General features: G+C 44.3%; 1 protein-coding gene across 1 annotated transcript in view; it reads left to right on the top strand.

The window, feature by feature from the left end:
• Positions 1–23,193, top strand: part of TANC2 (tetratricopeptide repeat, ankyrin repeat and coiled-coil containing 2) — a 272,868-nt gene that overhangs the window by 193,612 nt on the left and 56,063 nt on the right. The window contains 4 exon segments of the mRNA XM_026864615.1: positions 3,559–3,684; positions 12,412–12,693; positions 15,051–15,083; positions 15,086–15,183. Coding sequence (XP_026720416.1) covers positions 3,559–3,684; positions 12,412–12,693; positions 15,051–15,083; positions 15,086–15,183 — 539 coding nt within the window.

Raw genomic sequence — 23,193 nt, 5'->3', positions numbered from 1 at the left:
GGGGGGGGGGAAGAAAAAAGACCCAACAACACAACCTTTTAAAATCAGCCTTCTTGGAAGAAAAAAGTAGAACAGCCAATATTGCAAAATGAAGAATATACCCATGCTGGTTTTTAGCCTCTATTTAAAGACAGTGATGTGTTGAGCGGGGAGATGCCAGGCTTGGTCAGAGCAGCTGATAGAATTTGAAAAACTGGGCTTCAAAACATGGGCGTGCTCTCACAGTGAGTCTCTTCCTCAAGTTTTTTTTTTCCCATAAAGTTTTAAACAAGCACGATTGTTACTGATTTAAGGAACCTACGTGGTCGTCGTGGAGCTGCCACTAGTTGATGCTTCTGAAACAGTCAACTAAAACAGATCCCATCGCTCTTGAGGGTCAAATAGGGTTTGGGCACTACAGGTTGTGTATGGCGTATGATTTCTGTCTCTTCACAAGAAAAATTTGACGTTTTAAATCCTGTAAAATTAACAGAAGGCTCTATGCTGCCCTAAGGGGGGGAAAAAAAAAAAAAAAGTTACTTTAGTTTTCTGTTCATGAGTAATTGGGAAGGAAGTAATTTTTGATTTTAACAGTTGTGACATAAATAAGAAAAACGAGCCCTTATGTTTGTTGCTATATTGAATGGTCTTGTATAAAGAAATGAAATTACCAGCAAGATTAACATTTCTGGTCATCCTTGATGACTCTGTATGTGCCTTCTAGAATTAAAATTGGACTGGAGCAGGACTGAATATGGAATTTAGAGGGAGGAAATGTTGTCCTGCAGCAGCTGATAGATATATATAGAGGGATATATATACACACACACACTCTGATACATATATATATATTTATATTTAGCAGCAAGTCCAATATGGGGAGTTTTGTTTTCCTTCCCCTTTTTTTCAGAGGAGCAGGAGCATCTTAACAGGACAACATGAGCTGAATTAATGAGAATATTTAGCAGAAGTCAGTGAAGAAGAAGTGTGGTGTCTTCACAAAGAAACAGTAGTTCTTTCAGCCAGCAAGTTTGTTTATTGTATGCGACGAAGCCTTGGCGCAGCGAAACTGCTGAGCTCTGTGTGTAATGCATTAATAACTCCCATTCAAGGGTAGAAGATATGCCTGGAAAGGATGATAATCCTTATCCTAATTTAATGATCTGCATAAGCTTACTGCAGTGTCATTTACAAATATAAAAGAAAAGCATTCAGATGTTGATTTTTTTAATTTCTTTTTTTAAAAGGGGTCTCCTTTGCCTGAATATTCCCATTCTAAACTCTCCCAGGATCAGTTAGGGCTGTTTCTGGTGTGGATTTTGAGCATATACTAAATGCAGTAGCTGGTGCTAAGCAATCCTGGCTGGCTGCTTTTTATGTTGTTGCCTGACAATCAACTGAAGTGAAAAGAGATTTTTATTTAACAGGAAAGGATTGTCTGTTAAGGTCCTGCCTCTCCTGGGCAAGTCAGCAGCCACGTGTGACTGCATCAGACGTCCCCATGTACCCGGGCTGATGCTGGTGTGGGTGGTGGGATGAAGTGGGAAGGACTGACCTGACGTGGGACCAGGCTCCAGGGCAAGCGTGTGGTTTGTGTCCCTGGACCAGCTACCCCCGGGATACCTTGGGTCTGCCCGTGGTTGCTGCAGTGACATGTGCTCCTCCACTGCAGCTCCCCTGGCTCAGCCACGCTACAGAAAATGGACATAAATTGCCCACGGTCCTATGCAAAAGGCACATTTCGTTGGCTTGTGCCACCAGAGTGTAAGTGAAACCCAGAGCTGAGTGCTGGCTGTGCTGGGAGCAGGCTGCAGCGGGCTTCGTGCTTATGGAAAATAACTTCCAGCCCTGCTAAAGCCGTATCTGCCTAATTGCAGCATTTCAGCCCTAATCTGCTCCTTCACAGTGAACATGTAATCACCTTCACAGGAGCAAAAGAGCATGAAGGACTTCTAAAACCAGACTTCGATGGTTTTATCTCCTCTTTTTTTCGCTCGCTCCTGTTATTTACCTTTTGTCCTCTCTCTGTCCCTTTCTTTTTCTTAAAACTTAACATGGAGTGTTCAGGGCAATTTGAAGAACAGCATTAAAAAATTGCTGCCAAATTTAAGCCCCTTCTCCCCAGCCCTTGTTACAGGCTCTGATTCTTGCTTAGTTTTTGACTGCAACACAATCTTGTAAAGATTTTTATATGGTCATTAGACGTTGTGTGGGAAAAAAAAAATGTTTCTCTTAGTTTTGAAATTTTCTGCCTTTCAGTTTTGTTGAATTATTGCGTCTTGTGTTGGGTGGCAAAGAGGAAGGATTCAAAGTCCAGTGCTGTGAGCTACTCTAGAGAGCTCTATCAAAATATTTACCCATTTCACAGCGAAGAATTAATGTCAGCTTCGCAGGCAGTCTTTGAAAAAGTCATTTAATGAATTAGTTCAATTTAAAATAATAATCTTGTTATGGTAATTGACCAAAAACAAAGGAAAAAAAAGCAGTATCGGCTACAGAGTACTAGGCAGCCCAACACCGAGCTGCGTGATTGCCATTGCTAAATGTTCACTGTGAATTTTGGAAATGGTTATCAGAACAAGAACATAACAGGTGATCTGCAAAGGCTATTTTTACATTTTCTGTTTATAATTGGGAAAATAATTTCATGCAGTGAAGTTTTAATTTCTTCGGTTTACAATATTCTGTAAATTACTTGGCTGAAAAGGTTTTGACGTGGCAGAACAGTGGGTAAATTCAAATGCAAGTGATCCAAATTCGTTTTGTTTAAAACCACATTTTGGCCTGTCTTCCAGTCTTCACCAATGAAAAAAAAGTGGATTGATGCAGCTTTGTGGCCAAGGTTATCTCTAGTCATTCCCCTTTGAAATAAAAAAAAATAACTTGTGCTGTATTATTTACCAGTTACTGAGAAAGTTTCTAGCTGCAGTTTCTGCTCCAACCATGCTTACTCATGTAGCAATGGCACCTTCAGAAGAGAACAATAAATTATTCCTATTTAATCTAGAATTGTAAAGAGAACTAAATTCTTCCATGAGCAAGCAACGTTGGAATGGTAAAGTTATCTTTAGTTCAGATAACATTCTTCTCATTTATTCATGTCTTTTTGCTGGTCTGCTGAAAGTTTAATTTTTCTGCCACTAATTCTGGTAAATATTAATATCCAAACTAAGTAGCTCTAAAATAATTGAAGAGGAGATTGTGGGCTTTAACATAAAATACATTATTAAGTTGTCTTTACATAGTAGGAAATGTTGGCTGCCTCTGTCAAGCTTTGAACACATTGGGAGAACTTGGATCATAAGAGACTCCATGTCTCCATTTTCCATGTGTCTTTTTTATTTATGAACATCAACAGGAGACCAAAGCAGAGCAAATACTGATGGGGCATGAAAAAAAAGTTACCAAAACACTTCTTTACACCGCGCTAGGGGAAATTAGACTTGGTTCATCTTAGCTCTGTTGACTTGTTGTCGTTACAACTCTGTGTATTTTGTTTAAAACCCAAAAAATACAATAACAAGAGGTTTAGATCTGAAAGCCAGGTGTGTGATGGAGTTGTTTGCTTTCTTGTGGCAGCCACCAGCTCAGCCCACTTAGAAGACCTGGCTTACCTGGACGAGCAGAGACACACCCCGCTGCGGACCTCGCTCCGAATGCCGCGGCAGAGCGTGGCCGGCGCCCGCGCGCAGCAGGACCTGCGAGGTAGGAGCACGCTGGAGGTGTGGGGGCTCTCCTGTCACAGGGGTGGGAGATTGTACAGCAGCCTCTTCGTCCCCTTCCTTGTGAAAATGCTGGAGCAGGACTGGTTTACGTACAGGTATTAAGCGCTGCCTGTCCGCGGAGATATGAAGTCTCCTTTATTTCCAGTGTCCTTGGTGGCATGGATGGATTGGAGTGGGGAGAAAATAAATGAAGTACTGAACTAAGCGCTCCTGCCTTCTGTCCGGGGGTAGCTGGCTGACTGGTGCCCTGCTTGTCCATGATCAGCAAAGTGCCATGGGTGTAACCTTTTGGGGTTACTTCTCTGGGGTGAATTAATCTCTGGTTTGCTGTATGCACGCTGTATGCAGCCATGGTGTAAAGATGGAACATAGAGGAATCATATTACTGAATTGGCCCCAAAGTCTCAGCAGCTTCATTTTTTCAGGAACACATGTACAAATCAGCACATTGTATGTTAAAACCAGAGCGCAGTATTGCAGCCCCTGTGCTGCCTTCCAGAGCTGCTCTGTGCCCTGAGGCAGGGTGATGGCCACCTCCTCCATGTTCAGCTTGCCGAGGGTGCTGCCCTCCCTGAGCCCAGTGACCACATCTGGGGTGATGGGATGGGCTGCGTGGGCCTACAGACCGCCTGTGACTGGAACCTATACAGCCACCCCTGTATCACATAAAGATATTCCTGCAAAACATCCCTAAATTCTTCTCCCTTATTGCTCCCCTCCAGCCCTCGTCAGCCTTTGAGCGCTGCGGGGCTAGTACTTTGATAGTTTCTAAAAAAATTTTAAAATTTTGATGGGCTGATACGTTTTTCTACCGTTTTTTGAACAAAAAGCAAAGGATTACAGCCCGTGCTTTGCAGTTTTCAGTGTACCACTAGAGAAGGAGCCAGGCACAGGGTGTGGGGCCACCATCCCAGTGCGTCCCTCTTACAGACACTCACAGTGCTGGTATTCAGGCAGCCCTTTGACTTCTGAAAGGCCTTTTGAGAGGGAAAATTTTTGTGGTTCTTGCTGGTGAATTCCACAAAAAAGACGTGAGCAATAAGAAGAGGAGCCAGGCCTGACATTTTTAGTATTTTGTTTCTTTTCAGGCAACTACAGCTAGATTCACCCCATGTTCTTGGGCTTTCAGCCTACCCTACAACTTCCATCCCCCTTTTAATCTCAGCATGGTCTTTGGCTGCATCCTCGATCAACAGGTTAATGCTTCATCCCCATGATTGTCATTGCACGGATGAGTAAATGGCCAAGGAAGCTCGTTTTGGACTTTTTCTGGACGTTACTGTGCCATGAGACAGAGTCACAGAATCATCTAGGTTGGAGAAGACCTTGAAGATCATCCAGTCCAACCATTAACCCAACATTGACCCTTCCAACTCCCCCAGATCCCTCAGCGCTGGCTCAGCCCGACTCTTCAATCCCCCCAGGGATCCCGGGGACTCCCCCCTGCCCTGGGCAGCCCATTCCAACGCCCAACAGCCCTTCTGCACAGAAATCCTTCCTCAGAGCCAGCCTGACCCTGCCCTGGGCAGCTTGAGGCCATTCCCTCGGGGCCTGGCGCTGGGGCCTTGGCTCCAGAGACTCATCCCCCCTCTCTGCCCCCTCCTGGCAGGGAGTTGCAGAGGGCCAGGAGGTCTCCCCTCAGCCTCCTCTTCTCCAGACTGAACCCCCCCAGTTCCCCCAGCCGCTCCCCAGCAGACCTGTGCTCCAGACCCTGCCCCAGCTCCGTTGCCCTTCTCTGGCCACGCTCGAGTCATTCAATGGCCTTTTTGGGGTGAGGGGCCCAAAACTGAACCCACTCAGCGAGGGGCGGCCTCCCCAGTGCCGAGCCCAGGGCTCAGATCCCTTCCCTGTCCCTGCTGGCCACGCCAGTGCTGACACAAGCCAGGATGCCGTTGCCCTCCTCGCCCCCTGGGCACACTCTGGCTCATTCTCACCCCCCCGGTCCCTCTCTGACCGGCAGCTCTCCAGCCACCCCTCCCCAGGCCTGTAGCCCCCCTGGGGGTTGTTGTGGCCCAAGGGCAGCCCCCGGCATTTGCCCTCAGTGAAACTCCCCCAGTTGGGCTCAGCCCATGGCTCCAGCCTGCCCAGGTCTCTCTGCAGAGCCTCCCCATCCCCAAGCTCATCAACACTCCCACCCAAGTGGGTGTCCTCTGCAAACTGACTGAGGGGGCACTCGATCCCCTCGACCAGATCATCAATAAAGTTGTTAAACAGGAGTGGTCCCAAAACCCAGCCCTGGGGGACGCCACTTGTGACTGGCCACCAACCAGATTTAACTCTGTTCACCAGACGAGTTTGTTCTCCTCCATATCGAGGGAGAAGGGTTTCTGTTGGTGGTACAGTAAACTTTTCTTTTTTCTGGAGTTTTTTTGAGCAAGTACCCACCATCCTCAGGTGAGGAAGTCAGGAGCTGGAGGGTGGCAGGTTGGGTTTTCACTCAGCACCACCAGCACGACCTGTTACAGCCTGGTTGGGATTTCTACCAAATGCACAAGCCCCAAACTGGAAGAAAAAAGTGGTTTTGTGTCACTTTGGATCGCAGTCTGTAATGAAATCATATTGGCTGGTGAGGCAGTTATAAAAATGTATTAGCAGGCAGTAAGTGAAGAAAGCAAAGTTTGACAGACAAAATTTCCATATGTTCGAAAGGAGCAGCTTGCCAAGGCTTCGTAATTTGCAGTGATTGCATCCAAAACATTAAACTTTATTGTAGGAACAGAATCAAATTGTTTTCCAGACACACTTTTAAAAACCATGTAGCACTACATATTTTCTTTCTTCGTTTTGTTCTTTTTCTTTTTTTTTGTGAAGGTTGCATGAGAATAGCAGCAGCGTTTCAGTTTTTTGGAATTTCTTGTGAAGTTGAGGTGCCATGCTATTTTTAAAAAGAGAAGGAGAAGAGGATATGAGAAGACCCAAACCAACACTATTTGGAAATATTTTCATTTAATTGAATATGTGAGGGGTTTTTTTTTCCCGAAAAAATACTACATGTTCCAGATATTACTGTGAAGTTGCGTTGATCTGGGCCATTATAATCACCAGCTCTTTGTTCCAACTGGAAATCCTAAACTTGAGTCTTAACTTTAATATCTCTAGTCTTAGCACTGGGCTGAAATAGCAAAGCAGTTCCTGGCCCTGTATCAGGGGGACACGTTACAGCCCACTGGTTTGTTCCCAGTGTTCAGGATTCCCAGTGCAGAGAAACTAAATGGGAGCCGTCTCTGCTATTTTTTGTTAAATCAGTTGTTTTAACCAGGGGAGTAATAGAGCAATCCCAACGGCTAAGAGCACGACAAGGCTTGTACCAGTGGCAGGTTTTTAATAGGATGGTGAACGCAATTTTTTGCTATTTTCAGCCAGCAGGATTTGAAGCTGATCAGGGTTGCCATAACCCAAAGTACAAGATGATGGCTGTGATGTACCGTGGAGCAGGAGCCAGATGGTAACCAAATTGTATGGTATTAGAACACCCTGACTGTTGCCATCATGATTGTTTTTCTCCAAAAAGCAAATGTCAGCGCTGATGCAGGGTGTGAAGAACCGTGGTGTTTAGGTGAGGTTTGGAGTGGAGGGGAGGATGGCTCAGCCTCCACCAATGCATTGTTTACCAATATACACAATATGGCAGGAGCATGTTTTCTTTAAACTGTCTTTTATAATTTTCTGGGGTTTTTTTCCTCAAGGTATGTGTTTGATACTGTCACTTTTTGGGTAAGAGAGTTTCACAAACTCCTTAAAAATGCTAAAAAAATAGTTAGTCATTTTAGACACATGGTCTATGAAAAACAGGCACTGGTTCATCCTGATGGATGTATAGGTTTAAGACAACATTTGAAAGAAGTTGCAGTCTAAAGCACGTAAAGGAAATAACTCAGGCATTTGGCTAATTTATGGGTTCTTATTTGACGAAGGACACAGCAGATGCTGATTGATACTGTGTTATTTAGAACCCCATTTCATAGTAATAAATATTAAAAGGCTTCTCACCTGGGCTTCCTCCCAACACACTGGCAATATCCAGGCTATGCAGCTTAGCCCTGTAAGGGCTTTCTTTGGACAGCAAGATGTATCTTCCACCAGGGGATACTAAAATGGCACAGAAAGCATCTAGAACAAAATGTAAAACAACTAATGAGCTGTGGATGCTGATTGCCAGTGCAGCTGAGAAAAAAAAACAACCCTGTTTGAAGAGAGTGAGTCTAAAACAAATTATTTCTAAACAGGCATTTTAGAGTCTTCAACAACTAAAACAACGAAAAATTCACTTTGTGTAGCAGAGGGTGACCTATGTGGTAAGCAGTATGGGGCTTTCTCTGACTTTGCTCCTGCTTGTTTTCAGCCCAGTGGCTTTTTTTTCAGTCATGAACATAATGCAACCAGCTTTGGTTTGATGTAATTGAAATTTTCAGCCACAAAAAAGAGCCAGGATGGGTATGGCAGGCAGTGTTTCAGACTGGGATTTGAATTTATTGCTTGGACTCTACAGAAGTTGCATAGTATTTCATCAACTCTCATGAAAATTTTATGCTACCAAACCTTGGTCTGTCCCACTCCACACACTCATTTCCAGGAAAAGTATGGGTTTAATTTATGTAAGATGTTATCAGAAGTTCTGGGTATTTCTGTGGTACTCTGGCTTAAGTTCTATAAAATGCTTCATTAAAAAGGAATATAAAACCCAGCAAGTGTTTGACAAATTTTCAAGGATGGGAAGGCAGCTTATTGTCATACTTTGATTTTCACAAGTACTAAAGTCAAGTGGCTAATAAGGTTCATCCAAAACCCGTGCACACATCCTCACCCAATACATCTGAACCTTCTTACCCTCTTTCTCAGAGCCCTTTCTGTTAGCTTATCCTTTAATTAATTTCTGCCCCAAATGTTGAAGCTTGGTGCAGCCTTCCTTCTCTCTGGATCTCCTTTCCTTGTGATATGGGATATTTTTTGCAACTCTTTGAAGAGAGTTGAAAAATTCTCCCAGAGCTCCAGGGTCTTGCTGCGGGTTTGTGCCTTGCCTGCCTGTGCCTGAGGACCACTGGCTGCTGAGGGTTGTAAAATAAATAGTAACAGGGGAGGATTTTGGCGTCATTCAGCAGACAGTATCGGGAACTAATGAGGATCTGGCACATGGCTTGCAATTAGTCAATGCCAGTCTTAAATTATTCATAAATGGTTTTGACAGTCCAGCTAGGAAACATTGATGCTTCATTTGCCTTCCAAAGACAGCGTGGTGAAATAAAATGTCTTCTGCTGGCATGTGGAGGCGGTTTGGGTGGCTTGGGGAACAAAATGTTCTCAGCCCTCATGTCCAACCTGGTGTGGCACTGAGTGTTTTTTCTTAATGGCGAGATGCTTACCAGCATCCCCTGCCCTCTGGGAGCCCTGAGATTACCAAGCCTGAAGCTGTGAAATGTCTTGGCAGGAGAAGAGGTTTGTTCTGCTTTGTCAGTGACTGGTAGTTTTGGAAGATCTGGAGGGGCAGAAGGATGGAATATAGGTAGATAAATGGGTATGTCTCTTCTTGGGGTTTTGTTAAGACATTTTTAGGACAGGGTATGCTATTCCCAGGTGACAGTCAAGATGTGGATGTTCATGTCCACTCGGATAAAGACCAATCTTTAGGCTGTCCCTTGTCTGTTTGGGGTGTTGTGGTCAAAGGTGTAGAGGTCACACAGCCTCCAAGCCATCTGCACCTCTGAAAAGAGACCAAGGTTTGAGTCCAGGTCTCCACCATGTAAAGCAGGAGCTTATTGGATCCCATGGCTTTTATATTTAATCAGTCTTGTCTCTGAATTAGCCCCTGAGACCATTTGTACCTGTTAGGCTTCTAGAAGAGCATCATTTTACATTTTCACTCACTAACGTGACGTATCACGTATATACACACATGCACAACTAAGGCAAAGCTGTAGCTTATCAAGCACAAATCTTAGCTTGATGTTTTCCAGTTGAAGTTGTTTGGTTCTTTTCTTTTTTAATGTAATTTTCCATATCTAGTATTGATGTCATAATGCAAACAAAAGATTTCCCTTGTCAAAACACGCTGCTGGAGCATTGAATCTGCATCAGTGGGATCACTACAGCTGGTGTCCTGGCCGTGTCCCTGTGCTGCTGCTGTGTGATGTGCCATCCCCCGGAGGGGAGCTCGTCAGCCCTGCTGAGGCCCAGAGCCCGTCTGGAGCTGCCACAGCCGGGAGCTGGGATGGGGACATGGGGGTCGCACGGCCCCGGGGCTGCCCCATCCCCTCCCACCAACAGCCATGTTTCTCCTCCGGTGTCTTCCCGTGCCAGCACGTCCCCCTGCCCTCGCGTGACAGACCCCAGCGTGGGGAACCAAACGAGCTGCCAGTGAGCTCATGCAATTCAAAAGTCATCTCCACCCTAGGATAAATTTAAAGCACATTTATCATTTTCAAGTGGGAATAAAAATACAGCTCTTGTCTGCAGCATTTTCTGTATCAGTTAAAGAAACCAAAAAGGAAATTCAAAATACCTAACATTCTCAAATAGAAGCTCTTTTCCTTAGGCATATCTGATGCGACATAAAATCCCAGCTGCTGTATCAGCTCTGGTTTAATGGATCCGCTCCCTGCTCGGGTCTGGGAAGGATTTCAAGGTGATGTGAGCTGTGGGCATCAGTTCAGCAGTTCCCCAAGGAGGGTCCTGGGGTCATGTCAGAGTCGGGGCACGGGGCCGGGGGGAGCAGCACTGCTGCTGCTGGGCTGGTTCAGAGGCGGGGACGGAGGTTGGGGGCACTGGGAGGGAGCAGGCACCTGCGTGGTTTGTAGCTTCCCGAGGGTTTCATCTCAGAGCCTGGGAGTGGAGCTCACCCCAAAGCACAGAGCTTGACACCGCATGCTGCTCTCTTCAAACCCAGGTGGTTACATTTACAGGGAGATCTTCGGGGTGATAGCACATCTGTATCCGCTTCCCATGCAGATAAAGCATCCCAGTGATGTAATTTGATAAACTATTTTCAATGAGTAGTCCAAAGTCTGCGCAGGAGCATTATCTGTACCCCTGAGGGGTTCAGGCCAGACCAGGAGGTCTGCGTGGGGATTAAACCACCACCTGCATGTCCACAGCGGAAGGTGAGCGGGTGAAGAAATGACAGGTGTCAGCAGTTACTGAATATTTGTGCTCTTTAAGTGTCTGAGAGCTTTTAAAACTTCAAAGAAACCAAACAGCCTCCACTGGAAGCAGCTAATGTAAATGATGGGAGTGTGATCGTGCCAAGAGATAACACTGAGCAAACCAGTAAGATTTTTTTTTTACTTAAATCCTTCTACACTCCTGCTTGGGGATATCTCCTCTGCAGCTTCATGAGATTTCTTTTAAAATACACTACGAAAATGCCTAGATTTTGTATGGTTGTTTTCATTTGCAGTATCCTGTGTGATCTCAAAACAAATTGAATTCAACTTCTGCGATCGCAGCTCAGATTTTCCACAGTTTACCATGTCAGCTTAAATACGGGTTGGATGTCAAGTACAGTGTATGACTTGCAGTTGGAAGGTGTGTTCAGAGCTGGCATGCCAGGTCCTGGTCTGAAATCGTGTCCCACAGTTGTAGCTCCATTCACATCACTTAGCCCTGACTGGGAGGGATTATGGTCTAAAATTCAAAAGTTTGCAGCTAAAACACCCAGTGTGCCTAACCTCCCCCTGAGTGGGATTCACCTGCTGTCTGTGTGGTCACCTTCTGAACGTTTTAAATTAAGAAACCACCTCGGTGGCAAAGTGGGAAGATCCAGCAACTGCCTTTGCCAGCACCGAGTGCTTCCAGCACTTTTTAGGGTTTTTTTAATAGATCTTATGCGTATCATCTCCCAGTTACAGATCTCACAGGCAGAACATGCCATATGAGTTGATCTTTCTAATAGCATCTTTGCACCAGATCTGTGCATAGTTGTTACTCTTTTTAGGGGTGTGTTCCCTAGATAGCTTGTGCTAAATTGAAAGAATGGCAAATACCCTCTCCCTTCACTCCCAAATGTTCCTGAAAAAGTTTCAAGGCGAGTTTGGGTTTAGTTGTACATTTTATTGTAATCTAATGCATAAAAAAAAAGGGAGAAAATAACAGGATCAGTGTCCACAGGTTTAGGTATTGGTGTTGCACCCAGCACGTGGGGTGTGTTGGGGAGGTATTTCTTAAACTCCTTGTTAACTTCATGTTGCTTGCAAGACTTGTGAAAAGAGAAAATGTTTTAATTGCCATACAGAAAATCCTATTAGCAATCTGGTTTCATTTATATACGAGAGAGTTGAAATAACTTTGCTTAGATTGATTTAACATTTCCAAGTGCTAGCATTGTTTTTGTGCCCGTTGGATTGAACAGGTGAACAGACATTATATCTGTAGATTGAAAAGACATACCGTGCTGTGTCACAGGGGTAATACCGTTCTGCCTGGGGCAAGGCCTTTAATTCTGGTGACCTTAAGCAAGAAATTTCATTCTTCCAGCTATACTTTTCCTGGCTGTAAACTACTTCTTCCTGTAAAATTCTCTGAAGTCTTTTGGTGGAAAATGCCATGAATGAGCCAGATGCTTTTAACAACAAACCTATGGGTAATAAATAAGTTTGTATTTTTTTTCACCTTTTGCAATGAAAAGATTCCTAAGGAAGATTAAACAGCAATTTCCAGACTATCATTTTATGTTAGCCTCGATGTTTATATTCTTTCCTGCGTTTCTTTGTTACAGTACGCTTCGCACCGTACCGACCTCCCGACATCTCTCTGAAGCCACTGCTCTTCGAGGTGCCCAGCATCACCACCGAGTCCGTCTTCGTCGGCCGAGACTGGGTGTTCCACGAGATAGATGCACAGCTGCAGAGCTCCAACGCCAGCGTCAACCGAGGCGTCGTGATCGTTGGGAACATTGGCTTTGGGAAAACCGCCATCATCTCCAGACTGGTCGCGCTCAGCTGCCACGGCACACGTATGAGACAGATTGCTTCTGATAGCCCACATGCCTCTCCAAAACGTAAGTACAGCACCGCAGAGAGCTTCAAAAATCAGAGACCTTTTCCATCAGTTTTTATAATGGTTTTGGCTGAAGAGATCCCATTCCTCTGCAGGCCCAGAAACCAGCTTAGTCTTTGTTGCCAGGGGTCCTGGTTTTACCAAAACGTAGCCCATGCTAGCTACTATGAAGAAAATTAAATTCTATCCCACCCAAAACAGCACACCAAGCAAAGGAAACGCCTGTCATCAATATTTATACTGCTCCTGTTCCAAATCTACTTTTTGAAGAGTCAAAATAGTCTGTCTCTTCTTTCTCTGACTTAAAAACATCACAGATTTCTCTCTGATTAGGAAGACTAATTTTAATTGCCAATACTCTATTACTACAAATCCATGCCAGTTGCATTCTCCTTCCCATATGGTTTATTTATCTCAGTTTATCATACCAGCCATATAAATGGCTGGGTTGCAAGCCCGTGCAGACTCAGCACCCAGGATTGCTCTACCTCTTGTGGTCCCATCCAGTTCACATCACTCTGTGCTGACATATCTGCAGGTGGGGATGACAATGTTTTAAAATCATTCAGCTCCCAGGAAGTAAGACAGGACTGAAAATACTGGGTTGGGTACCTAAAGGTATCTTTAAGGATCTAGGTCACTATATCTCAGCAAAACTGTAGTTAAATCTGTTTGCTGGAATGCAGTACTCTTTACCGTGTCAGAATATCTGAAATGTCACCGAATGTTGGCATGTTGAATAGTGTCACTTGTCAGAGCTGAATAAACAATGTGTAGTGAAAGGCAGGGCTTGTTTCTGTTTTAACTGCAGCTCTGCTGTGCACCAACGGTACATCTCCCCAGTCTGCTTAGAGGGACCGTGGAGATGAAAGAGGCTACTGTGCTTAACTGGTTTTGGACTAAAATCTTGGATGTGTCTTATGAGAAGGTGCCCTGCATCTTCCGTGCATAAAGGACAAAGATCCTTCGTCATGCCTCACATGCTGTTGCTTAGTTTGCACTCTGGTTTCTCCATGAAGTTGAAAGCTGAATGATTCTTCAGTGTTAGTTATTGGGACGGAGACCCTCAGAATCAATCAACTAATTTATTTCCTAAAGAGATCACAAGTCCTAGTAGAGCTATAGAAGATAATTACTCTGCAAGTTTCTTTGATTTTTTTTTCACATGCTGAAAAAAACCTAGCTATTTTGCTTAGTAAATACATGTTTAATAATAAATGCTAATCAGGTGACCTGACTATACTACAGCAGTTGTGCTATCAGCATTAGTAACTGGCACACAGATAGCCTCATACTCTTAATTCCTGTCTCAGAAAAATAATACAGGTAAAGGTGATGACATGCTCAAAATCAAGCTTGTGCATCATTGCTGACACATTCAGGGTTTAATTATGTAGCAGTAGTTGTCCTGCTTTGTTGTTTGCCATTAAATGGGTCATTGTTTGCATTATGATTTCAGTTCAAGCTCAGGGATGCATTGCAGCAATCCGTTCAGGAAAATCCTCTGGTACAGATGCACTTAAGAGGACTGTTACTCTTAAGATGTTCCTAAAGTAAAGAAATCAGTAATTAGACATCATCAAGTACTGCATGTCTGGTGACATTCAAAAATATTCTGCAGGAGTATCTATGAGTGGAAATAAGAGTGGTTTGAAAATGTTATCTGCACAGGCCAGGTGAATGGGTTGTTGTAGCAGTCTGCTGGTAAAGCCAATATCTGCTTTGCCTGGCAGAAGAAACAGCTAAAAGGCAATAGAAGGCAGTTAAACTCGACAGAGATGATTCCAGTATAATTCATTATTTGCTCGCAAGCCCTTTTCCAGATCCTGGTGCTACTCCTGCTTCTCTCCCTCTGATTTCATTAGCGGGCTTCAGATGGATATGTTAGCTGTGGCTCGCCATTTATTTATGTTTTAAAATAAGCACATAATTCAGAAAAATCGGCTGTCTCCACTGAAAGGAGGACTCAGAACCAAATTAACCAGAGGTTGTTCATAACGAGGGACAATACACCAAACTTGAAGACAGAGCATACCTTCCCGAGTGCACTCACTCCATTATTGTGATTATTTTTAAAGCCAATGAAATTACCGTGAGAAGATGAATAAGACAAGCACAACGCTTTATCTTAGAGGTTCTTCCCAAAAGTGCTACCTCCGAAAGAAGTTTCTTGGCAAGCTTCTGGCCTGGCTGACAGTGTCACAGTCTTTTGCTGTCTGCAATCCTAACCAGAGTATTTGTGAAAAATATTTAAACTGCCGTGTATGACCTGATAGAAAACGGCAGCTGCTTAGTCTGTAATAATAATGTTGATCGTGCTTGTCCTGTAGCATTTCATAAGCTCTTTCCTTGGGACAGATGTGGATGCAAACCGAGAGCTGCCCTTAACCCAGCGCCTTCAGCTCACTCCTCAATCACCAGTGGGAGCTGCCCGGGGACCCCCGAAATGCGCCGGCGCCAAGAGGAGGCCATGCGGAGACTCGCTTCGCAGGTACGGAAACACCGGTCTCGGAATTCTTTTGGTCCTTGGGAAAATGTCAGGTTTAATGGAACCGGTTTGAAGGTCTCCTGCCTTACATCACCTGGTGCGCTGGAAAATGTGTGTGTTCAGATGGTTACGGGGAGAGTCTAGAGAAAAACTTCTGGAAGAAGTTTTATTACCTTAGGAATGTTATTTCTGTAAAATGAAATTCTCATTAAATCCAACACACTCTCCTTCTACTCTGAGAGTTTATCTTTCCCAGCCATCATACTGTATCCTTACAAACGTTAGGATATGACGTAGTTACCACAATAATTGTAATTTTTATTCAGCAGTGAAAACAAAATTGCCAAGTGTTTCACCAGGGCTTCATTTTGAAGAGAACAGGTATCACGGGGTGGGTAAAGGCACAGACTGTGTGTGCGCTCAGGCATTTTTTGGAGAACAGACCGTAGCCTCTTGAGTGATACACAAATCATTTGCTATTATGGCAAGAGTAGATTGTATACAGTGCCGTGACTTGCTGTAGGTGAGATTTACAGCTTGAATTTTATTGTATTACTGAGGCTTAGCCCTACTCTTGGGGTGGTGGGAAGGTGTCATTATATTGCTCCGAAGCTCGCTCCTCCTACACCTTGCGAGGGGATGTGAGCAGTTAATGCTTTCCTGTTGCCTGCTCCTGCTTTGGAGTGGAAAATGTCAAGCAAAGTCTTTGTTCTAAATTATTGCCAGGATATGTTTTGCTTGTCTTTTTGTGCCAGATACTGTCCTGTCCTATCTGCTTTTCTGCTGCACCCAGATGGCAAGGCAGAGAGAGGGTGATATCCGTGTAAATAAATATTAAGACTTGATATTCTCCTCTTCCACGTGGAGTTCTTGAAAGGAATGCAATGGCCAGGCCTGGTTTTGTCAGGATGCATTAGTCATCGTATTCCTTACAAATCTTAAACATTACAGACTACCAGAAGGGCCAGGAAAGTGTGCTATCTCTGCTTAAAATACCCCATCTATCTCAGCTTTCTTCCCCTGAGTCCTTAAGTAATCCTGCTGGGTACATAGCCGATAAATGGATGCGGTTTTAGCTTCAGTTTCCTCCTGGAAAAGGTAAGGATATGACTCTTTGTGTCACATCCACTTCATAGATCGTGCACTGAAGCTTTTTTGCGTCTCCGATCGCTGGAGAAAAGAGGGAGAAATAATCATTATAGCCAAAAATAAAGTAAAAGTAGGTTGTTTTTACCTTGGCTGCAGACTCCTTTAGGGAGGTGCTTTAAAGCCTTGCTCATCCCCTCGCCAGATTTTTTTTTTGCCAAACAAATCCTATGTTTTGCTGTCAGAACATAACAAATGAGGAAGATGTACTACCTCTTGTGCTAGCAGTAGGATCACAGGCTTTTAGTATGATTGTAAATCTCCCAGTGAATCCCGACTACTGTAAATGTAGGCAGATTCCAGAAATAACCATCACCGGCTTCCAGACACTAGGCCTTCATGAAAAGATCAATGCAAGGCTGATGAGTTGACCTTAAGAGTACTTGGAATCGCTTCTTCTACCCGAATAGCTGACACAGCATGTGGAACTTCTGCAGAGCTTCGTAGTGTTTAGCAAACAGTTCCTGGGATGAGTCAGAGCAGCGGCAGCACGGCTTGATTCAGCATTCGGAGACCTTGGGTCTATTCCCAGCTTTGCCGTTAGCCTTGTTGGGATCCTTGGAGACCAGCATCTCATCTGCCTGCTTCCCTTTCCCTGCCTATTAAAAGAAAAGCGATCCATGCAGATAACGGCCCTTTGACATCTCGGGCTGGAAGGAACACATAACTAGGTGTTCTTTGGTTTTCTTCTTGATTAAGAAGAGCAGTTGTCTTCCAGGTAGTGCTGCAACATGTGCCTGGATGAAGCCATGCATTAAAACAAAGCTCCATCCTGATTCAGAGCTCCGTTTCCTACCACAAAGGGAAGTTTTTCTGAAACTATAAAAGTTTTTTTTAGTTTGAATTTTTTCTTTTTGAGTTCCATGTTCCTGCTGATGATTCTTTACCATAAATAACAATTCTGGTTTTATTGCATCAGAGCCTTTTCCAGAACTGCTGTGCAGCATGCTAAAAACAGTAAATTTGATGGATTATCAAGCCTCAGGAAGGGAAATAAAGGCAAATAAAATGGTTTAGAATGTTTGTCAAGTTGATAGCTGGAAGTCGTGTGCCTAGTGCACTTCTAGTAACCTCCTGAGCAGCACAACTCAGCATCACTGCTGATGAATACTTGCTGTCAACAGCAAATAAATTGATTTGCTTAGAAAGAACCATGCCGTATGATGTCCTCCTAGATAAAACAAACACTGAATATTCCACCCCAGCTGTGGTTTTTGAAGTCTCTGAGTGACACTGGGAGAAAAAGGATTACTGACCTGGCAACAGAATTGAAAATCCATTAAAATAACAGTGCTGAGCTCTTTGTTCTGTGTGTGATAGCCTCATTCAGAAACTCAATCACACACATCTAACTTGCCTTTGAGAGATCATGAGAATTTGTTGTTCATAAGAGGCTTTGAAGATGCTGAAGTCTTAAGCAGAGCAAATACACCAAGTGTCTTTGTAGACAATAGTAAAAATAGTTGGTTAAAATAATTTAGCTGCCTAATCTGAATGTCTGATGCCCCATTCTCCAACATGAGTTCTTGGGAACAGTTTAAGAAAACCTTCATATAGATAAGCTAAAGGCTCTCCAAAGTCTAATCTGAAAAAGAAGAGGAGGAAAAACAAAAGGTGGAATGTCTTTTGGTGCAGGACAAAGGGGAAGAAGAGCACCATATTCCAGTAGCTGTGGAATAAAAAAGAATTGCTCATGGCCTACTTAAACCAGTTTTTGTTTAACTGGCTGAAATAAAAAGAGCCCAAGAAGTGAAGTAAAGAATGACCCATAGGTTAGTCTGGTTGGAAAAGTATATTTTGGACATGTGTTTTATAGTTCCATTAAGACTAGAGTCAGAATTGAAGTAGGGAAAAAAAAAATGTGTTGACAGTGATGGGCGACCACAATTGTCAGGAATATTTTAGGAGATGTATGAAACATATGTAAAGAGCTAGATAAAACCCTGCGCAGCTGTTCCACCTCTGCTTGCGCTGAGCAGAGCAGGATGTTCTCAGGTTGTGCTGTGGTCGTTGTGCTAGAGGAATGCAGATCATTATGAAAGCAGATTAATAATATACTAACAGGTTTAAGTAATGGTTGGCGCAGGCTCCAGAATGCTAGTGGGAAGCACGCCGTCCCTCTCACCCACTCCGTTCCTTCTGAAAATGTCACTTATCCCAGAACTCAGAAGTTGTGTGTTTATGATGACAGAAATGAAAGGTGAACAGTTGCTTTTCCTCCTCTGGATTATTCAGGGTTGTACTTTCTGCCTGGTTTTCGTGCAGTAAGTTCTTGGGGGCAAGGGTTGCTTTTAGCTCTTGTTGTCAAAGATGAACACATCATTAAATTTAGAAATAAGTAACCGAAGACTGACTAGCAGGAGCTCCACTCAGTCTTGCCATGCTGGAAAAGAGACTTATTTTGTTGTATTCTTAGGGAGCAGTTTGAAGTCATCCGTGATTTCTAGTTCAGTGTTCATCAGCAAACTATCGGAGAAGAAAAACACTTAGAAATCGGGCAATTTGGAAAACCAGTATCAATTGTGATTTTTGTCCACAGAAACTGTGCCAGGAAAACTGTATGCAGGTGGTGTAGGAGTTATCTGAAGTTATCCTTCACCAGTGGGTCCTAGGGGGAGAAAACCACCAAAACCAGAAGGCAAAATGCTCTTCCTCCCAGACCCTGGTGGGAAGCTCTTGAGGTTTCTCATGTCTCAGTCCCTCTCTTTGCTCAGAAGTGGAGTCTTTTGCCATGCAAGTACCGCTCATGGTAGGAAGGTTTGGCTACACTTCAGGGTTTGCAGTAGTTTTTCCAGAAAGAGTGAGAGAAAACCAGGGGCTTAAAGTTGAGATTGTTCTGTTGGTTGTCATTTCTGCTCCCAGCAGCCCATCTTAATCCCGTTTTGGAGGTGGAAGCAGGGTGATTCTGCCTTGAGAGATTAGTGGAGAAAATACTGGAAGTCCATAATGCCTTTGTGTAATTTACCTGGAGCATCCCCCCGTCTGCTCTGGCTCTCCTGTTCCAGCTCCCAGTGATCATTTTGGATATGTCGAGGGAGAATATTTTTGAAAAGGAAAGTTCAAAGTCTTACTGTCACACCAGGGTCACGTTCAAGGTTGTGTTTGACGTTGTGTTGAGGGCTGTTACTTAGACAGGGATAGAGAAGCGTGCCAGGAAACTTGAGGCATCAAGAGGTAAATGTTTTGCCTTCCGTTTCCTTGCAGGGAAAATATTAAGTGTATGGTGATGTTAATGGCTTCTTAGCAGAGATTTCTGTGAATCAATTTCCTAATTTTAAAGGTAACGTTAATCCTCTTGCCAGGAACGGAGCTGGCACAATCCGCTTTTTTCCCTTTTATTCACGGCTTCTCCTGCCTCCGAGGAGGAGCTGAGGCAGTGCCTGCTGATGGGCTTCCCACGGGTCATGGTGGGGAGCGTGGGGACGTGTGTCAGAGCCCAGCTCTCAGCGGGGCACTTCGGAGTCGTCCTTGCTGGGAAGGGTTCTCTGCAGCTTTTCCTCATTCCCCGGTCTCAGCAGGGGTTTGTACCGTAGCACGGAGCAGAGAGACTTGCAGGGAAGGAGGACAACAGCGGTTGGCTTGCCAGATCTGGCAAACTCTCAAAAGTCATGAATAAACTATTCACATCGCAACACCCATCTTGACACTTGCAAATAAAACATAAGCATTTCTGGCAAAAACTGCTTGGTTAGTCTTTTGTTTTAATATATATGCATGTGTTATGGAAATAAGTTTTCGGGATTGCTGAATTTATTTCAAGTTTGCCCTCTGACAGTGAGCAGGCTGCCAGTTTTTCTGCAATGCCAACGAGTCAAGCTAGACTTGGCGCCTTCGCTGCGATAGATGCGTACCAGCTTTCCTGGTGAGTTCACCACGTATAGCTGAATACGTAGCTTTGTGTATAACTGCAAACCCATCTACTGCTCTTTAGTGCTTGTAAACATATTGCCTGATACCACGCTACGGCTGTAAGGTGAAACTGGAAAAAAAAAAAAAAAAGTTGTGAATAAGAACAGTAAAGTTTTTAAACCTAAGATCCCATAAAAAGGCAGCACTCCACACCTCTCCCATGTTGCACCTTGCTTTTTCTGACTTTTTACTGTTTAATCTTTTATCTATTAAAATAATTCTCGACTATTTCCTCTGGCCAGGGGAGGTGAGTGACCGTTGCTAAGTCACCATGTGTCTGTCCTTGCAGTGCTGCCTCTCTGTCTCCAAACCATGCTGGGCGATGTGTAACTGGGGCTGATGCATCTCAGCTGGAGCATGACCTTAGAGTCATAGAATCATTCAGCTTGGAAAAGACCCTTAAGATCATCAGGTCCAACCATAACGCTGGCAAGTCCACCACTAAACCATGTCCCTAAGCGCCACGTCTACGTGTCTTTTAAATACCTCCAGGGATGGTGACTCAACCTTGCTTGTCCAGAGCTGGTCCTTCACCTCAGGGAAACGAAATGAGAGACTTTCCCACCAGCCCTAGCCTGTGTTGAAAAGCACTGACCCACAAATACATGTCCTAGGTGACCTTTGCCTTTTGAGCAAGCAGCACCAGCACCGTTCATAGGCACGATTAGCCCAAGGTGAGATCAGTTCAGCTCAAAAGAAGCAGCCTGAACCGTGTCCCCTCTGGTTAGGGTCACCTTCCCCATTTTCCCTGAAGGTGTTATCCCTTACTGACAGAGGATTTTTAATGGGTTGGCTACACAATTTTAAATAACCCATTGAACAGCTATGTTCTTCGGGTTTCTAGAAGCCGTGTGGTTGCTTGTGGTAGCAGCACTTAAACAAATGGACCTGAAAGCCAGCTCTGCTCCTCTAAGAGGTCAGCTGGCGGAGGAGCCGTGCGTCCGTTGCATTAGCTCACGCAGCTGATGCTGAGCACGGCTGGTGGCTTCGGCAGCTCTCCTCCCCATCCTCCAAGCCATAACACACAGTGTCATTACTGTTGCTGCAGGCATATGAAAAGAAAGGGAGTACTCCTACCTTACATAGAGGTGGAGGGATTCATTACTCCTGAGCTTTGATGCCCTAAGACACTAATGAGTTTCAGAGGGCATTTACTGGCACACGCGGCTATGTAAAAGGAATGAACGTTCCCAGTAAACTGGGTCACCGCGTACACGCACAGTCGTGTGCAGTGGATAAAATACAGCAGTGCTGATTTCCGTTTGCAGTATTACAACCAACATTATGCCTGGCAAACAGCGTTTTGGCGGGTAAAAACACCACAGTGAATTTATTGGAAGCTCTTTCGTATGGGTCAAAACGAGATAGATCTTATTACGTGCAGGAATACGGTTAAAATACATCGTTGCAGCCCTTCAAGAGCGCTGGAGGAACTGGGGTGTTGCTGCGAGCTGGGGTCTGTGGGGTTAGTCCTTTCAGGGGGGTTGGCAGAACGGCCTCCTTGCACGGCACGCTTACAGAAACCGAGACAAATCACACCAGAGGCGTGAGGTCAAAGGAATGCTTCTTAAATGGAGGGTATTCTTGTTCACAAATAGTGCTGGAGAACTGCTTAAAATTGGCTGTCCTATTAAGTAAAAATAACTTATTTCCCTTGAGCCATCTTCAGCCCCTCTTTCTCCTTTGATGTTCACGCTGTCCTTCCAGCCTTTCTCACATTACTGTTATCTCCTGCCTCTCCTGACATGTCATTTTCTCCCCCTTCTCTCTCTCTTCTTTTCCCCCTTTCACAGTTCAGTCTCTTCTCTCCCTCTGTACTTTATACATGATACACAATCTCTTTTGTGCCTCATTTTCTTCCCTACCGTACCCTCTCTAGCCTCTTCCTCCTGCTGCATTCAGGCAGCTCTTCCCCTCCTCTTCTGCTGGTGTTTTCTGTTATCCTTGGAATAGCTGGTTTTGCTTTTAACACACACACACACATCTTCCTTTTTCTTCCAGCAGCTGTTCTGCTAGGTCCTGACCTATATGAGGAAATCTCTTTTTTTTTTTCTGATTTCATGGAATTCTTCTGTATCTGCTCAGCTGAGCCCAAGCCAGGTGAAATCAGTAGCTTGGCCTTGGAGATCTGGAGCACGGTTTGCATGGCTGTGGTTTAGAAGAGCATCATGGTGTGGGGAGGAGAGCTGACAGAAAGGTGTGTAGCATTTGCATGTCAGAATGGGACACGGTTGCCAAGTCCTGCATCCAAGAAAGGGGTGGGTGGAGGAGTTAACCCAAACAGAAGGACAGCAGGAAGGCTGGTAGGAAGGTGAAGGTTATGTGAGGCTGGAGGAAGGAAGAAATGGGAAGTGGTTGTGGCAGAAAGGAGAGAGTAGGATTGCTGGTGATGAAGGGTTGGGAGAAGAGACTCCTTGAAGACCTATCGGATTTAACACCTAAAGAGAATATGAATAATGTCTTTCATAATTCTGCTTTGGCAGTTAAGAAGATGAAGTTTGTGTCATTTCTGAGTAAATGAGAGTTTTGGTGCTTCCTGACCCCACTTCAGGAGAGTATGGGGTCGTGTTTGGACATTGGCCATGGTCTGTTACAGACAGTGCTCTGCCTGCGCTGCATCTGGTGTTTCTCAAGCCTTACAACACATAATTAATGTTTAAAAAAAATGGCTACCAAAAAGCTCATGATAAATGCACTTATTTGGTGTATAGCCAGCTCGACTCTCCAAGTCATTTTAGGAGAGGAGGTAATCATTGGAAGTAAAATATGCGTCATACAAGTGTGAATTATTTTGAAGCTCCTTTCAAGCAAGAAAGGAAATTATACAGGTTTGTAACTTCTGGCATTTGATATTTAATATAAACAACATAATGCCTTGGTTTCTCAGCATGGAGTCATTCAACTTGTCGAAATTGTGTTCTCAGCCCTTACAAAAAAGACACAAACAGGTATTTTCAA

Source organism: Athene cunicularia (genome assembly GCF_003259725.1).
Source record: "Athene cunicularia isolate RWA chromosome 27 unlocalized genomic scaffold, athCun1 chr27_part1, whole genome shotgun sequence".
NCBI classification, from domain to species: domain Eukaryota; kingdom Metazoa; phylum Chordata; class Aves; order Strigiformes; family Strigidae; genus Athene; species Athene cunicularia.
The sequence above is the reverse complement of the archived record's forward strand: the minus strand, read 5'-3'. Positions and strand labels throughout refer to the sequence as shown.